General features: G+C 39.5%; 1 protein-coding gene across 1 annotated transcript in view; it reads right to left on the bottom strand.

Moving 5' to 3' along the window:
- CUX2 (cut like homeobox 2) overlaps positions 1-18049 on the bottom strand; it is a 142571-nt gene that overhangs the window by 26206 nt on the left and 98316 nt on the right. Inside the window, exons 10-11 of the mRNA XM_053701709.1 lie at positions 10632-11404; positions 2981-3140 (exon numbers count right to left, since the gene is read on the bottom strand). Coding sequence (XP_053557684.1) covers positions 2981-3140; positions 10632-11404 — 933 coding nt within the window. The remainder of the gene's footprint in view (positions 1-2980; positions 3141-10631; positions 11405-18049) is intronic.

Raw genomic sequence — 18049 nt, 5'->3', positions numbered from 1 at the left:
ACCCCTAAACCACCACCCTCCTACATCGCAAACACTATGTCAAACTTATTAACCCCTAATCTGCCGCCCACCCACATTGCGACTATTAAATAACACCTAGATTACGAGATTTGCGCTAAACAGGGTGCAAAACTAACGGCGGTATGGATCATTTTGGTATAGGCTGTAACGCAAGCTTTTTAGCCTCAACGCACAACCTGTAATACCGGCGCTATGAAAATCCCACACAAAAATGTAATTTTTTGAGTGTGGAATGGACGTTGTGTTACAGGCTAAAATGCTTGCGTTACAGCTATTCCTGGCTATTACGCTGGAATTTTCATTTTTTCAGCGTTAAAAGCTGTACCGCAAAACATTTGTAATCTAGCCGTAAACCTAATAACCTCTAATCTGCGCCCACCCACATCGCCAACACTATTTAAATATATTAACCCCTAATCCGCCGCTCCCCGACATCACCAACACTATAATAAAGTTTTTAACCCCTAAACCTCCGGCCTCCCACATTGCCGCCACTAAAAAACCTATTAACCCCTAAACCTCCGGTCTCCCACATCGCCGCCACTAAATAAACCTATTTACTCCTAAACTGCCGTCCCCCTACATCTCAAAACACTAAATTAAACTATTAACCCCTAAACCTAACACCCCCCTAACTTTAAATTAAAATTGCAATATAACTATATTTAAATAAATAAAAACTGACCTGTGAAATAAAAATAAACCTAAGTTTAAACTATAAATTAACTTAACATTATTAGTCTAATAAAATAAAAAAACTACCAATTAAAAAAATCTAAATTACAAATTTAAAAAAAAACAACACTACAAAAAAACTTACAAAATCTAAAATTACAAAAAATAATAAACACTAAATTACGAAAAATATAAAAACACTAAGCTTACAAAAAATAATTAACGAAATTATCAAAAATAAAAACAATTACACCAAAATAAAAACTCCCGTAGCCTACAATAAACTACCAATAGCCCTTAAAAGGGTGTTTTGCAGGGCATTGTCCTAAGTTAAACATCTCTTTTACCTATCTTCTAGCTTCATCCCGGCATCTGATCCTGGAAGCTGATCCCATCCTGCATGAAGCGTCCTCTTCATATGGTCACCGCCGTACACTGAAGTTGAATGCAAGGTAGCCGTTTCAAAATGGCGTACCTTGCATTCCTATTGGCTGATTTGATTCTGAAAATCAGCCAATAGGATAAGAGCTTCTGAAATCCTATTGGCTGTTCAAATCAGCCAACAGGATTTCAGTAGCTCTCATCCTACTGGCTGATTTGAACAACCAATAGGATTTCAGAAGCTCTCATCCTTTTGGCTAATTTGAATTTAAACATTCAAATCAGCCAATAGGAATGCAAGGTACACGATTTTTAAACGGCTAAGTTGCATTCAACTTTAGTGTACGGCGGTGACCGTATGAAGAGGACGCTCCGCACAGGATGGGATCGGCATCTAGGATGGTTCCCCTCCACGCCGCCGGGATGAAGATAGAAGACGTCCCCGAGATGGATGAAGGTTTCGCCGTCTGGATGAAGACTTCTCGCCGTCTGGATGGGAATGGATGTCCGGACTTCAGGAACCGTGAGTAGATATTATGGGGGGTTAGTGTTAGGTTTTTTTTTTATTTTTTTGGGTGCTTTTTTTTTTAGATTAAGGCTTTGGTAAAAGAGCTGAATGCCCTTTTAAGGGAAGTAAAAAAAGAGCAATTTAAGGGCTATTGGTAGTTCATTGTAGGCTAGGGGGGGTGTTTATTTGGGGGGGGGGGGGGTTATTTTTATAGGGCTATTAGATTAGCTGTAATTGTTTCTATTTTTGATAATTTAGTTTATTATTTTTTGTAAGCTTAGCATCTTTTATTTTTTGTAATTTTAGATTTTTTTTAATTTTTTTCGTAGTGTTAGGATTTTTTGATTGGTAGTTTTTTTTTATTTTATTAGAATAGTAATGTTAGGTTAATTTATAGTTTAAACTTAGGTTTATTTTTATTTCACAGGTAAGTTTTTATTTATTTAAATATAGTTATATTGTCATTTTAATTTAAAGTTAGGGGAGTGTTAGGTTTAGGGTTTAATTTAGTGTTTTGCAATGTGGTTTGAGGGTTAATAGGTTTATTTAGTGCTGGCGATGTAGGAGGCCGGAGGTTTAGGGGTTAATAACTTTATTATAGTGGCGGCGATGTCGGGGAGCGGCGGATTAGGGGTTAACAGCTTTTATTAGTGTCAGCGTTGTAGGGGAGTGGCGGAATAGGGGTTAATAACTTTATTATAGTGTTGAGGAGCGGCGGGATAGGGGTTAATAACTTTATTATAGTGTCGGCAATGTCGTGAAGCTGCTAAATAGGGGTTAATAACTATTATAGTTTTGTCGATGGCGGGAGCGGCAGATTAGGGGTTAATAACTTTATTTAAGTGTCGGCGATGTCAGGGGCAGCAGATTAGGTGTATTTAGACGGGGTTTATGTTAGGGTGGTTTTTTTCCCCATAGACATCAATGGGGTTGCGTTACGGAGAATTTACATTGCGCACTTCAGGTGTTAGCACGTCAAAGCAGCCCTTGGCCTTTGTACGGTATGGAGCTTAACGCCACCATATCGCACGTACAAGGAGGATTTTCAGTAACCCGTAATGACAGAGCTATGGAGAGTGAAATAACGCAACTTTTTTGACGTTCGTTTCGCACCCTGTTTAGCGCAAAACTCGTAATCTAGGTGATTGTTAATACTCAAAGATCATTTTATATATGGCTATATATATATAAAACCCAATACAAGCCTTTAGTGTTAATATGCTACTTTGCTCAGTATTACCATGGCGTAACATCAGAGAATCATGTATAAAACAAGTAGCTGGGTGACCAAATTAAATCCTGTATTAGAGAAAGTGTTTGTTGCTTGTAGTTTTGCAGGCTTTTCTAACTTGCATCTACTGTTAACGTTTACCTGCCTAGTCCATCATACCATACCTTGTGAAATGGCTGGCTGATGAGTAATCCCTTGGCCAAGCTGATCAGTCAGCCATAGCTGCATGCGGATAAATGGTTCACGGCCTTTCTGAGTCAATTTACTCCAGGGTTTGGGTCTAGACAGCATGTCACTTACACTGCCTTGGGATAGTCCAAGAACCTTAAATAAACAAAGGGTACAAATATTAAATGTGGGAAAAGAAACACAATGTACATAATCTTTTATATCCTATGTGAAATGTAAACTTAATTAATCTTAGTTAGCCTTCATGTGATCTGCCTATATTGGTTCATTACTTGCATTAACCAGCATCAGTTCAGCAAATGACTCCAGAATCTCCACATCCTTCTTGTCATGTAAAAGCTTGAAAAAACACAATTTATGCTTACCTGAAAAATGTATTTCTCTTGTGGTGTATCCAGTCCACGGATCATCCATTACTTGTGGGATATTCTCATTCCCAACAGGAAGTTGCAAGAGGACACCCACAGCAGAGCTGTAATATAGCTCCTCCCCTAACTGTCATAGCCAGTCATTCGACCGAAAACAAGCCGAGAAAGGAGGAACCATAGGGTGTAGTGGTTACTGTAGTTCAAATTTAAAAATTACTTGCCTTATAATGAAAGGGCGGTCCGTGGACTGGATACACCACAAGAGAAATAAATTTATCAGGTAAGCATAAATTGTGTTTTCTCTTGTAAGGTGTATCCAGTCCACGGATCATCCATTACTTGTGGGATACCAATACCAAAGCTAAAGTACACGGATGAAGGGAGGGACAAGGCAGGAACTTAAATGGAAGGAACCACTGCCTGTAAAACCATTCTCCCAAATATAGCCTCCGAAGAAGCAAAAGTATCAAATTTGTAAAATTTTGAAAAAGTATGAAGCGAAGACCAAGTCGCCGCCTTGCAAATCTGTTCAACAGAAGCCTCATTTTTAAAGGCCCAAGTGGAAGCCACAGCTCTAGTGGAATGAGCTGTAATCCTTTCAGGAGGCTGCTGTCCAGCAGTCTCATAGGCTAAGCGGATTAAGCTTCTTAGCCAAAAAGAAAAAGAGGTTGCCAAAGCCTTTTGACCTCTCCTCTGTCCAGAGTAGACAACAAACAAAGCAGATGCTTGACGAAAATCTTTAGTAGCTTGTAAGTAAAACTTTAAAGTACGGACCACGTCCAGATTGTGTAACACAAGGATGGAACCACAATCTCTTGATTGATATTCTTGTTAGATACCACCTTAGGTAAGAACCCAGGTTTGGTACGCAGGACTACCTTATCCGTATGAAAAATCAGATAAGGAGAATCACATTGTAAGGCAGATAGCTCAGAGACTCTACGAGCCAAGGAAATAGCTACCAAAAAAAAAAGAACTTTCCAAGATAAAAGTTTGATATCTATGGAATGAAGAGGTTCAAACGGAACTCCTTGAAGAACCTTAAGAACCAAGTTTAAGCTCCATGGTGGAGCAACAGGTTTAAACACAGGCTTGATTCTAACTAAAGCCTGACAAAATGCCTGAACGTCTGGAACATCTGCCAGACGCTAGTGCAAAAGAATAGACAGAGCAAAAATCTGTCCCTTTAAGAAACTAGCTGACAATCCTTTTTCTAAACCTTCTTGGAGAAAAGATAAAATCCTAGGAATCCTGACCTTACTCCATGAGTAACCCTTGGATTCACACCAATAAAGATATCTACACCATACCTTATGGTAAATTTTCCTGGTGACAGGCTTTCGTGCCTGTATTAAGGTATCAATAACTGACTCGGAGAAGCCACGCTTTGATAAAATCAAGCGTTCAATCTCCAGGCAGTCAGCCTCAGAGAAATTAGATTTGGATAGTTGAAAGGACCCTGAAGTAGAAGGTCCTGTCTCAGAGGCAGAGACCATGGTGGAAAGGATGACATGTCCACTAGATCTGCATACCAGGTCCTGCGTGGCCACGCAGGTGCTATCAGAATCACTGATGCTCTCTCCTGCTTGATCTTGGCAATCAGTCGAGGGAGCAGAGGAAACGGTGGAAACACATAAGCCAGGTTGAAAGACTAGGGCGCTGCTAGAGTATCTATCAGTGTCGCCTTGGGATCCCTGGACCTGGATCCGTAACACGGAAGCTTGGCGTTCTGGCGAGACGCCATGAGATCCAGTTCTGGTTTGCCCCAACGGAGAATCAGTTGTGCAAATACCTCCGGATGGAGTTCCCACTCTCCCGGATGAAAAGTCTGACGACTTAGAAAATCCGCCTCCCAGTGCTCTACACCTGGGATATGGATAGCTGATAGGTGGCAAGAGTGAATCTCTGTCCAGTGAATTATTTTTGAAACTTCTAACATCTCTAGGGAACTTCTTGTTCCCCCTCGATGGTTGATGTAAGCTACAGTCGTGATGTTGACCGACTGAAATATGATGTACCTCAGAGTTGCTAACTGAGGCCAAACCTGAAGAGCCTTGAATATTGCTCTTAGTTCCAGAATATTTATTGGAAGGAGAGACTCCTCCTGAGTCCACGATCCCTGAACCTTCAGGGAGTTCCAGACTGCACCCCAACCTAGAAGGCTGGCATTTGTTGTTACAATAGTCCAATCTGGCCTGCGAAGGTCATACCTTTGGACAGATGGACCCGAGATAGCCACCAGGGAAGAGGATCCCTGGTCTCTTGGTCCAGATTCAGTTGAGGGGCCAAATCTGTGTAATCCCCGCTCCACTGACTGAGCCTGCATAGTTGCAGCGGTCTGAGATGTAAGCGTGCAAACGGCACTATGTCCATTGCCGCTACCATTAAGCCGATTACTTCCATACACTGAGCCACCAAAGGGCGCGGAATGGAATGAAGAACCCGACAGGAATTTATAAGCTTTGATAACCTGGACTCCGTCAAGGTAAATTTTCATTTCTACAGAATCTATCAGAGTCCCTTGAAAGGAAACTCTTGTGAGTGGGGATAGAGAACACTTTTCCTCGTTCACTTTCCACCCATGCGACCTCAGAAATGCCAGTACTACGTCCGTATGAGACTTGGCAATTTGGAAGTTTGACGCCTGTATCAGGATGTCGTCTAAATAAGGGGCTACTGCTATGCCCCGCGGCCTTAGGACCGCCAAAAGCGACCCTAGAACCTTTGTAAAGATTCTTGGGGCTGTAGCTAATCCAAAGGGAAGAGCTACAACTGGTAATGCCTGTCTTGAAAGGCAAACCTGAGAAACCGACGATGATCTTTGTGTATCGGAATGTGAAGATAAGCATCCTTTAGATCCACTGTAGTCATATATTGACCCTCCTGGATCAGTGGTAGGATGGTACGAATAGTTTCCATCTTGAACGATGGAACTTTGAGGAATTTGTTTAAGATCTTTAGATCCAAAATCGGTCTGAAGGTTCCCTCTTTTTTTGGAACCACAAACAGATTTGAGTAAAAACACTGTTCCTGTTCCTCCTTTGGAACTGGATGGATCACTCCCATAACTAGGAGGTCTCGTACACAGTGTAAGAATGCCTCTCTCTTTATCTGGTTTGCAGATAATTGTGAAAGGTGAAATCTCCCTTTTGGGGGGGAAGCTTTGAAGTCCAGAAGATATCCTTGGGATATAATTTCCAACGCCCAGGGATCCTGAACATCTCTTGCCCACGCCTGGTCGAAGAGTGAAAGTCTGCCCCCTACTAGATCCGTTACCGGATAGGGGGTCGTTCCTTCATGCTGTCTTAGAGGCAGCAGCAGGCTTTTTGACCTGCTTACCTTTTTTCCAGGTCTGGTTTGGTCTCCAGACCATCTTGGATTGAGCAAAAGATCCCTCTTGCTTATTATTAGAGGAAGTTAATGCCGCACCTGCCTTGAAGTTTCGAAAGGCACGAAAATTAGACTGTTTGGCCCTAGATTTGGACCTGTCCTGAGGAAGGGCACGACCTTTTCCTCCCGTGATATCAGCAATAATCTCCTTCAAACCAGGCCCGAATAGGGTCTGCCCCTTGAAGGGAATGTTAAGTAGCTTAGATTTTAAAGTCACGTCAGCTGACCATGATTTAAGCCATAGCGCTCTGCGCGCCTGTATAGCAAAACCAGAATTCTTAGCCGTTAGTTTATTCAAATGAACAATGGCATCAGAAATAAAAGAATTGGCTAGCTTAAGTGCTCTAAGTTTGCCAAGTATGTCATCCAATGGAGTCGCTACCTGTAAAGCCTCTTCCAGAGACTCAAACCAGTACGCCGCAGCAGCAGTGACAGGGGCAATGCATGCAATGGGCTGTAGGATAAAACCTTGTTGAATAAATATTTTCTTAAGGTAACCTTCTAATTTTTTATCCATTGGATCTAAAAAAGCACAACTGTCCTCGACAGGTATAGTAGTACGCTTTGCTAGAGTAGAAACTGCTCCCTCCACCTTAGGGACTGTCTGCCATAAGTCCCGTGTGGTGGCGTCTATTGGAAAACATTTTTCTAAAAATAGGAGGGGAAGAGAACGGCACACCTGGTCTATCCTATTCCTTATTAATAATTTATGTAAACCTTTTAGGTATTGGAAAAACATCAGTACACACCGGCACTGCAAAGCATTTATCCAGTCTACACAATTTCTCTGGCACTGCAATGGTATCACAGTCATTCAGAGCAGCTAAAACCTCCCTAAGCAACACGCGGAGGTGTTCAAGCTTAAATTTAAATGTAGAAATATTAGAATCAGGTATCTTTCCTGAGTCATTAACATCACCCACTGACTGAAGCTCTCCTTCCTCAGCTTCTGCATATTGTGAGGCAGTATCAGACATGGTTCTTAAAGCGTCAGTATGCTCTGCATTTTGTCTCACCCCAGAGCTATCTCGCTAACCTCTAAGTTCAGGGAGTCTGGCTAATACCGCTGACAGTGTATTATCCATGACTGCCGCCATGTCTTGTAAAGTAAACGCTATGGGCGCCCTAGATGTACTTGGCGCCATTTGAGCGTGAGTCCCTTGGGCGGGAGTCAAAGGGTCGGACATGTGGGGAGAGTTAGTCGGCATAACTTTCCCCTTGTCAGATTCCTCTGGTGATAATTTTTTAAAAACAGAATATGATCTTTATTGCATAAAATGAAATCAGAACATTTGGTACACATTCTAAGAGGGGGTTCCACCATGGCTTTTAAACATAATGAACAAGGAGTTTCTTCTATGTCAGACATGTTTATACAGACTAGCAATGAGACTAGCAAGCTTGGAAAACACTTTAAATCAAGTTAACAAGCAAATATAAAAAACGGTACTGTGCCTTTAAGCTAAACAAATTTTGTCAGAATTTGAAAAACAGTGAAAAAAATGCAGTAAATCAAACGAAATTTTTACAGTGTATGTAATAGGCTAGCAGAGCATTGCATCCACTTGCAAATGGATGATTAACCCCTTAGTTCAAAAAACGGATCAAAAAACGAAATAGACGTTTTTTAACAGTCGCAACCAACTGCTACAGCAAGCTGTGGTCCTACCTTCCCCAATAAACGACTTTGGAAAGCCTTTGAGCCCTTTAGAGATGTCCTATAGCATACAGGGGACTCCTGAGGGAAGCTGGATGTCACAGTTTGTAATTTTAACTGCACCAACTGTAACTTTTATACTATAACAGTGGAAAGCCTCAGTAAACTGTTTCTAGTCAAAATTTAAGCCAGCCATGTGGAAAAAACTAGGCCCCAATAAAGTTTTATCACCAAAGCATATATAAAAACGATTAAACATGCCAGCAAACGTTTTATATTGCAATATCATAAGGGTATTACCCCTGGGAGTAAGCATGATACCAGTCGTTATTAAATCACTGTATTCAGGCTTAACTTACATTAATCCGGTATCAGCAGCATTTTCTAGTGTTTTCCATCTCTAGAAAAAATTATAACTGCACATACCTGATAGCAGAATAAACTGCACGCCATTCTCTCGCTGAAGTTACCTCATCTGTGTAATCCCCTCAGACATATGTGAGAACAGCAATGGATCTTAGTTACAACCTGCTAAGATCATAGAAACCTCAGGCAGATTCTTCTTCTATTTACTGCCTGAGATAAAATAGCACAACTCCGGTACTATTTAAAAATAACAAACTTTTGATTGAAGAAAGTTAACTAGCTATATTTAACCACTCTCTCCTACAACGACCTTGCTTGTTGAGAGTTGCAAGAGAATGACTGGCTATGACATTTAGGGGAGGAGCTATATTACAGCTCTGCTGTGGGTGTCCTCTTGCAACTTCCTGTTGGGAATGAGAATATCCCACAAGTAATGGATGATCCGTGAACTGGATACACCTTACAAGAGAAAACAAAACCATGTTGCTGTCAAAAGCAGCAATGCAACTACAGCTTGGAAGAATATTTTTAAATTTGCAGTTTCTAAATATATTTTTATAGATTACTATGGGCTATAGTACAAGTGGAGCAGTATTTACCGCTCTCCCACCCTAACACTGCTTGAATTCTGCTCTTTGTGCGAGTCGGGTAGCGATCGTATTACAAGTTGAAAGTAAATATTTTTCCCTTGAGTGCTTACCTGACTTGCACAAAGAGCAGGTTAGTATATTGCGATCACGTTAATGTACTCTCCCATTGACTTCAATACAGAGAGAAAATTGGAAAGAAAACACCTATACTTGCACGCTAATTTGAATCGCCATAAGACCCCTACTCTATTAAGACCTAAACCGTTTTTTTTTTTATTTTGTGCAAATTTTAGAATAGGCATAACTTTTTTTTATTTTTTTGTAACAGTAGGTTTTTTTAGTTTTTAAGTAATAGTAGTTTTTATTTTTAAAGTAATGGCAATTTTTTTTTTAGTAAAGGTAAGATTATTTTTTTTAAAATTTTTCAGGTAAGTTTTTATTTTATTTTTTGTAAAGGTAAGGTTAGTCTGTTTTGGGGTAATTTAGAGGGTGTTAGATTAGGAGGTTTAGATTGTAGTGGGTTACTTTCAATGTGGATGGGGTGGTGGTTTAGGGGTTAATAGTGTAGTTTAGTGCAACTGTTTCCTCCGGATAAACTCTTTACGTGACCTTCCAGGTGGCGTAAAAAGTTTGTGCGGTCAATGCGATTTCTTTCGAGCGATCACATTTACTTTCAACTTGTAATACAAAAGCACAGAACCGCTCAGTGCTACCCATAGAAAATATGGGGAGCGTAAATTACCACAAGTTCGCGTAAACAAATTTGCGGTAATTTTAACAGCTTGACCCTTGTCATATGGTTTTGAGCGTAAAGAACACTGTGATCTTGTGATCGCGTTTACTCTCCTTGCGCTAACGATAGCGATCCACTTGTAATCTAGTTCTATATATTTTTCATATGGTTGTGATGTATTATCAAGCCCTATTACTCTGTTAAGGCTAAATATAAAGTTATGGATGGTCGTAATCTCATAATAAAATATTTTGAGCTATTAGATTCCCTACAAATAAGAATTAAATATATCAATAAAATATAATATATGAAAAAAAGACTGAATTTTTAACAATCTAATAAATTCATAATTATTTTACAGAAATATAAAAAAGGAATATGGATATGAGCATTAAAATGAGTTCCGCCACATATAAACTGAATAGAGGCTCATCAAACCAATAATTTAACTGAAACATCAGTCAATCCTTGGCTGCCTTGCCTAGTCTTGCTGGAGCTTACCAACATGCTATGCTTAAGTACCTTTTCTCCAAATATTCTTTGGCAGATTCCATTTTTTGCAAGCTTCTCCTTAACCTGCCTGGTCAGTTCCAGTGTATCTACTTCCCTGTACATGTACATCTCATACTGCTCTGGAGTTAAAGGGGGAACTGTTGGCTTCAAATTCCTTGGGACATATGCAGGGTAATAAGACAGTCGATTGATGTTCTGTTGGTCTAGGCTTCCAGCTTCTGTCTTGATCTCCAGTGGCTTGTGGGCATCTTCCCCTGTCTTTACATCATCATCATTAGGAGCTGCGTCGCTGTTCTCCCCACGTTTACAAAGTCTACCATTGGCCAAGCTGGAATAACTCGAAGATGATGACAAAGATGGGGATACAGAGTTGAAGGGATGAGTCAATAAATTTCTTTCTGATGCCCAGTGCTGGTCGAAGTATGATCCAGCATCACCAATTTCTGACTTGACCTTTCGTATAATACTCTGAACAAATGCTGCAGGAGACACTACACTCAAAGTAGTCTGTGTGGAGCTGCTGTTTGTGCTACTTAAAAAGGTGCCTTCCTCCTGCTTAATATAGACGTGAGCTGTATTGTTTGTAGAAGGCGTCAGTATGGGGCGCTCATTTGGGGGTGTCGGAATGGACCTGTGGCTGCTACCGGACTCTATTTCCAGCAAAGCTTGTTGCTGCGCCTGCATCTCCCTCCTCGCTTGCTCCAGGATGTTCTTAATCGCATCCTCCGAGCCACTGCTGCCTGAGGAGGATGTTAATGAAGTGGATGAATCTTTTGTTTCACCTGTGTAAAGAATGTATTAACAGATTAAAGCACAGGCAATTGTATTGGGTCTCTTTCTCTAAATCAGTGCACTGTTGTATGGCCAATTACTCAGTAGATTACAGAGCTATATATAAAAACATATGTAGGTTCCTATATTTGTATGGAACAAGAGTAAAATACTGTCCTGTATCATCTACAAAGGCTGTTAGGCATCTAGTATGAAAAAAAAGATTGTATAATATTTGTTTTTCCATTGCTCAGGACCCCTAACAGGCTATATTTAAATGATATCTGAACTAGAGCACAGGTTAAACAATCAGCTGATGGGTAAGTGCAGGTTAGTAACCATGGTGATTATTTCATATGTGTTATAGTTCAGATATCATGAAAATCTGTTGCTAGTTCTTTATGTTGGTAATGCTTAGTGGTCACTGAACTGAACAGCATTATGCACTAAAGGAAGACAACAAAACTATACTTTCTCCATTTTAAATTTAAAATATTTCAGATCAAAGCGATTAAACCCTTAGTGGCCAAATACACTGAGGCCACACCGAGCAGCCAAGGTATTAAAGTAAATGATTAAATACAAGGATAGTAGACCAACATTTTGTTTCCTACAGAAAATAGAGACATTGGACTAAACATTACAAAACTTAACTGGAAGTAAAAATGTACGTTCTGTCTGAATCATGAATGTTTATCAAAATTTGCCTTTCTTTCTTGTTAGCCTTTTTTTTTAAAACCTAGCACCTTTTTTATGGCAGCCCCCATAGGCTCTGGAGCCTGTATGTGTCTTGAGCACTATATGGTAGTATGTGTCTGAAACAATGTTTCTAATAATGTTCTACAGAGAGCTCAATACATACCCCTGTATGCTCTCATGGAAATTACATACTCTTAATCACAAAACTTAATTTTAACCCTTTAAAAAAAATGCAGTTAAAGGTACATGAAACCCAAAATTTTTCTTTCATGATTCAGATAGAGAATACAATTTTAAACAACTTTTTAATTTACTTCTATTATCTAATCTGTTTCATTCTCTTGGTATCATTTGTTGAAGGAGCAGCAATGCACTACTAGTTTATAACTGAACACATGGGTGAGTCAATAACATTCTCTCTCTCTCTCTCTCTCTCTCTCTCTCTCTCTCTCTCTCTCTCTCTCTCTCTCTCTCTCTCTCTCTATATATATATATATATATATATATGCAGCCTCCAATCAACAGCTAGAACCTAGGTTCTCTGCTGCTCATAAACTTGCCTAGATAAAACTTTCAGCAAATCATAACAAGAGAAGAAAGCAAATTAAATTAAATAATAGAAGTAAATTGGAAAGTTGTTTAAAATTGTATTATCTATCTGAATCATGAAAGAAAATTTTTGGGTTTCATGTGCCTTTAAAGGGACATAATACTCATATGCTAAATAACTTGAAAGTGATGCAGCATAACTGTAAAAAGCTGACAATAAAATATCACCTGAGCATCTCTATGTTAAAAAGAAAGATATTTTACCTCAAAAATTTCTTCAGCTGAAATTACTAAAACTGTAGAGGAAAATAACATGACTGTTCCTCCACATGCCAGATGCACACTCCCTAGCAAGTCCTGGGACAAGCATCCTGACTGGCTGCTTAAAGTGTGGTGTGGGGTGTGAATACTTAGGTAAATTGAGGTAAATTATCTTCTTCTTTTATATAGTGATGTTCAGATGATATTTTCTAGTCAGCTTTTTATAGCTATTCTGCATCAGTTCCATGTGCTTCAACATTTGGGAATCCTATCCCTTTAATTTTTCAACCAAATCCATATGTAAGTTTCAAAACAAAGACAAGCAACATTTAGGTTATATCAACCCTTTAAAAAGTAACTGGTTGGGTTACATATAATCAATAAATAGCTGTAAACAGTGAAACCGATATACAACTGGGAGGCTTATTTAGTTTTGCATTTTACCGTACTTTAGAACAGAAAATGATACTCTAAATAATTTCTCTCAGGCAAATGCAATAAACTCACATTAATCCAGCCCTATCTAATATGTTAATCCACCTGTTTAGGAAAAGCAATTAAATGGCCTCTGACATACACGGTGCACTTATTGATTGATGGAAGAGGATGCAAGGCCTTCAGTCACACATCTTGTGCAGTATATGATATGCACCATATAGCAGAACATTAATACATTATTTCCACTGCAAAAAAGAAAAACATTCTGCAAGAAAATGCAAATGTACTTTAGCTGAATCGTCCAATCCTGCACCTGTCAGGCTGTACATGAAACCCACGTTTTGTCAGTCAAGATTCAGATAGAGCACTCCATTTTAAAAAACGTTCCAATTTACTTCTATTGTCAAATTTGCTTCAAACTCCTGGTATCCTTTGTTGAAGGAGCAGAAATGCTCGGAAGCTAGCTGAACACAAGAGACATATATGTGCGACCACCAATCAGTGACGAGCTCCTATTAGTGCATTGCTGCTTCTGAGCCTTCCTAGATATGCTTCTGAACAAAGGACACCAAGAGAACAAAGCAAATTAGATAACAGTAGCGGAAAGTTGTTAAAATGTAATGATCACTGGGGCTATGCAGCTACTGATTAGCTGCACAGAATACATCTGCGTTTAAAGTGCCATGAAATCCAACATTTTTGTTTTGTGATTCAATTTGCTTTGTTTTCATGGTGTTCTTTGTTGAAGAGATATCATGATAGGTTATGTGCACATTTCTAAAGAAGTATATGACAGAAAATACTGCCATCACCTACTGTTCTTACAAACATATAAGTTATAAAGCTTCTGCAATATATTGCTCCAGGCATGTGCACATTTTTACGCCTTTTTAACTGCTTTTCAACAAAGGATACCAAAAGAAGTAAATTTGATAAAGAAATGAAATGGAAAAGCTTTTTTTTTTAATTTAATTTTACACTTTATCTGAATCATCTTTTTGGGGGGGTCTATGTCCCTTTATGGGGCATTAATATACTTTTATTATGTATGCATATTATAACAGCAATGAAGCTCTACATTGCAGAAATGCTTCATATAAATGAAATGTTTTAAAAGAATTTGAAACGGCACTTTTGTTAGCAAGATAAGCTTTTTCTTTTTGTTTTAAGCTTTATTTCACTGTCTAGGTATATACCTATGGATTACGTTTTTTTATTGCCTCTGCTTCCAGATGTAAATTAGCTGCTGCACTGATCAAGCAATCACTGTGTAGACTGTTTTTAAGATAGCAAAGTTGCCTTTAGTCTCTCTAAAGGGCAGTGGGAAAAACACAGACTTTTAAAAAAAAAAATTTAGCGGAACCCCCCCCCCCAGCCTGAATTAAAAAATAAAACATGCAACCTTCACTGTCCCTTTAAGGTTCTTACAGTATATTAAGTATTCTTCTTATGTAAACTGTACTTAAGATTTAGAGAAGCAACAATGGAAGAGGGTCATTATACTCAAACATTTGCTCTTTTCTGTCTAAAAGAGAATGTTTGGAAATGTATTAAAGAAATTATTTTTTAATTTTTTTTAATATATAATAAAAAGGGTGTTCCTGTGTTGTATAAACCAACTTTCTTTCCTGTGGGAGTTGTCCCTATCAGCCAGTGAGCACTAGAGTCCCAGGATTCAGTTCTGCACAATCATGCACTTGCTGTTAGTAGTTAGTATAACCTTAAATTTAAACAGCTTTTCCTTAACCCCTTTTTAGGCAATTTTTTAAACATATGTGTAAAGGGACAGTCAAGTCCCAAAAAAAACTTTTATGATTCAAATAGGCAAAAAACAATACAGATCATTTGAAATCTTATAACAAAAAGGCTGTAACAATGGAAAAGAACTAATACTCTCCTCTGATGTGGACCGCTGCCTTCTCACGGTCTCTCCCAACGGACTGTTAATATGTAGAAGCTTTAGGGTATAGATGGCGCAGGTCATATATATGTCGCTCTTAGTTGTCACTGTAGACAAAGAGACTTTGCTTTGATGTACGTATATGAACAAGATGATATGAGTGCTGTATACTCACTCTGATCATTTTCAAATGTCGGCCAATCAAGAAGGATCCCTTCAATAGAAGATGCACAGCCAAGCTGAGGACAAAAGTACTCCGGTGTTTAAAATGTAAAGACTCTTGAGTATAAAGATAGCATATACTCACTTCCTTTTACCCTTTTAAATTTTGCTCTTGAGAAAGACGATTTAATCGTTGAAACGCGGTGAGCTATTAATAAATGTTTTGTTCTTTTTAAACCATACATCAATTTTTGCTGTTTTCTGTGACATCGCGGAACCTTGAAATCTAAGGAAGTGAGTATATGCTATCTTTATACTCAGAGTCTTTACACTTTCAACACCGGAGTACTTTTGTCCTCAGCTTGGCTGTGCATCTTCTATTGAAGGGATCCTTCGAAAATTGGCCGACATTTGAAAATGATCAGTATACTGCACTCATATCATCTTGTTCATATACGTACATCAAAGCAAAGTCTCTTTGTCTACAGTGACAACTAAGAGCGACATATATAGGACCTGTGCCATCTATACCCTAAAGCTGTAAATGATTCATATACGGTATGTAATTTTAAAAAAACTTTCCAATTTACTTTTATTACCAATTTTGCTTTGTTCTCTTGGTATTCTTAGTTGAAAGCTAAACCTAGGAAGTTCATATACTAATTTCTTAGACCTTGAAGGCCGCCTCGAATATGAATACATTTTGACAGTTTTTCACCACTACAGGGCATTATTTCATGTATTTTATATAGATAACATTGAGCTCATGCACACGAATTTACTGAGGAGTAAGCACTGATTGGCTAAAATGCAAGTCTTTCAAAAGAACTGAAATAACAAAAATTATAACTTACCAGATAATTTCCTTTCCTTTGATACAGGGAGAGCCCACAGCTGCATTCATTACTTTTAATAATACAGAACCTGGCCACCAGGAGGAGGCAAAGACACCCCAGCCAAAGGCTTAAATACCTCCCCCACCTCCCTCATCCTCCAGTCATTCTGCCGAGGGAACAAGGAACAGTAGGAGAAATATCAGGGTGAAAAAGGTGCCAGAAGAAGCAATTTAAATTTATGGTCGGCCTCCGGAAAGCACAGGCGGGAGCTGTGGACTCTCCCTGTATCAAAGGAAAGGAAATTATCTGGTAAGTCATAATTTTTGTTTTCCTTCTAAATACAGGGTCCACAGTTACATTCATTACTTGGGGAAAACAATACCCAAGCTATATAGGACACTGAATGCTAACAGGGGGGGTAACAATAAGGCAGCCCAATCTGAGGGAACCACAGCCTGAAAAAAATCCTATCTCCCAAAAACTGCTTCAACAGAAGCAAAAGACACAAAAAAGTTAGCAGGACCAAGTATCTCCCCAACAATTAGGACCGTAAGAGCTCATGTCAGGGATGACACAAAATCACTGGTCCCAAAAAGAGCATACAAACCTCTGAAGAGATGAGTCCCACTAACTATGAGGTCAGCCGAAGAAACACTCCTCCAGGAACCCGACAAAAAGGACAACCAAGACTCCCAACACCGTACACTTTACCCAGGAACCAAAGAATATGCTAAAGAGGTCTGAAAGGACCTCGAGGTACGATCCAAGAAAAAAAGGGAAAAAGCCCCTTGCATAACCCGAAGAAAAAGTCTCCTTAGAAAGAAGACCCAGAAGACGAATTACCGGACTGCAAGAGATACTAGGACCTGGAGAGATAATCCAGAAATGAAACAGGTCAATGAATAGAAAATTCAAGGACCAACTGCCGCATCGATACAAAGTAAACAATGCAATCATAGACAAAAAGTGTAATGTCCTGAAGGACAAAATTTGAACGCAACTGCCTGACCGCGGACCGCATTGTAGCAAAAGGAAATGAACACCAAGGGTTTATGACCTCAGGAATAGAACGAAAACAGATATCCAGATCTGCTTAGGAACCCCCAATCCGGGGAAAAGCGACAGATGAGCCCACCCGAAACCGCACATCTGATAGAAAGCCAGGCTAACCCACCGGCTAAGAACTAGCAGTCCTAACAAGAACCGGCTAAGAATCCTTTCTCCAGGGCATCCTGGAAGGAACAGAGAGAAACTCAAGAAGAAATATAAAATCAGAGAGAACCAACACCCCCCACCAAAATAGGGGGGGGGAGACTGTCAATCTAAAGAGTAAAACAAGGGACCAGCTACAAGCTGAGGAAAGAACTGACACCTTTCCGAAACCCCCCTTTCACAATACATTAAAACACCAAGGGCGAAGACCCTGTCAAACTCTATATTAAGGAGCACCCATAATGGAGAAGCCCAACCACGAAAACGAGTCGTAGCACAAAAAAGGAGCAATCAGATACCCTGATGCCTACCCCTGACAGACTGAATTAACCCAGAAGAGGTGACATAGTCGAAGGGAACAGGGAAGAATAAACTTCCCCAGCACCGAAAAGATCCAGAGATCTATTTAAGAATCCCTGAGCACGATCCCCCAAAGACAAGACTAGGATAGGCATGAACGCCCAGAGAACCTAGATCAGATCCCACAAAAGGTACAGATCCGTCAAAAGGACACACCAAAGAAGAGTTCCTCGACCTCCCGCTGAACTCTCAGAGTCAGAAAAAGGATCTACTGCAGAAAAAAAAAAAACAACTGGTAA

Source organism: Bombina bombina, chromosome 2, assembly GCF_027579735.1.
Source record: "Bombina bombina isolate aBomBom1 chromosome 2, aBomBom1.pri, whole genome shotgun sequence".
NCBI lineage: Eukaryota > Metazoa > Chordata > Amphibia > Anura > Bombinatoridae > Bombina > Bombina bombina.
This window is presented reverse-complemented; position numbering and strand designations above follow the sequence as displayed.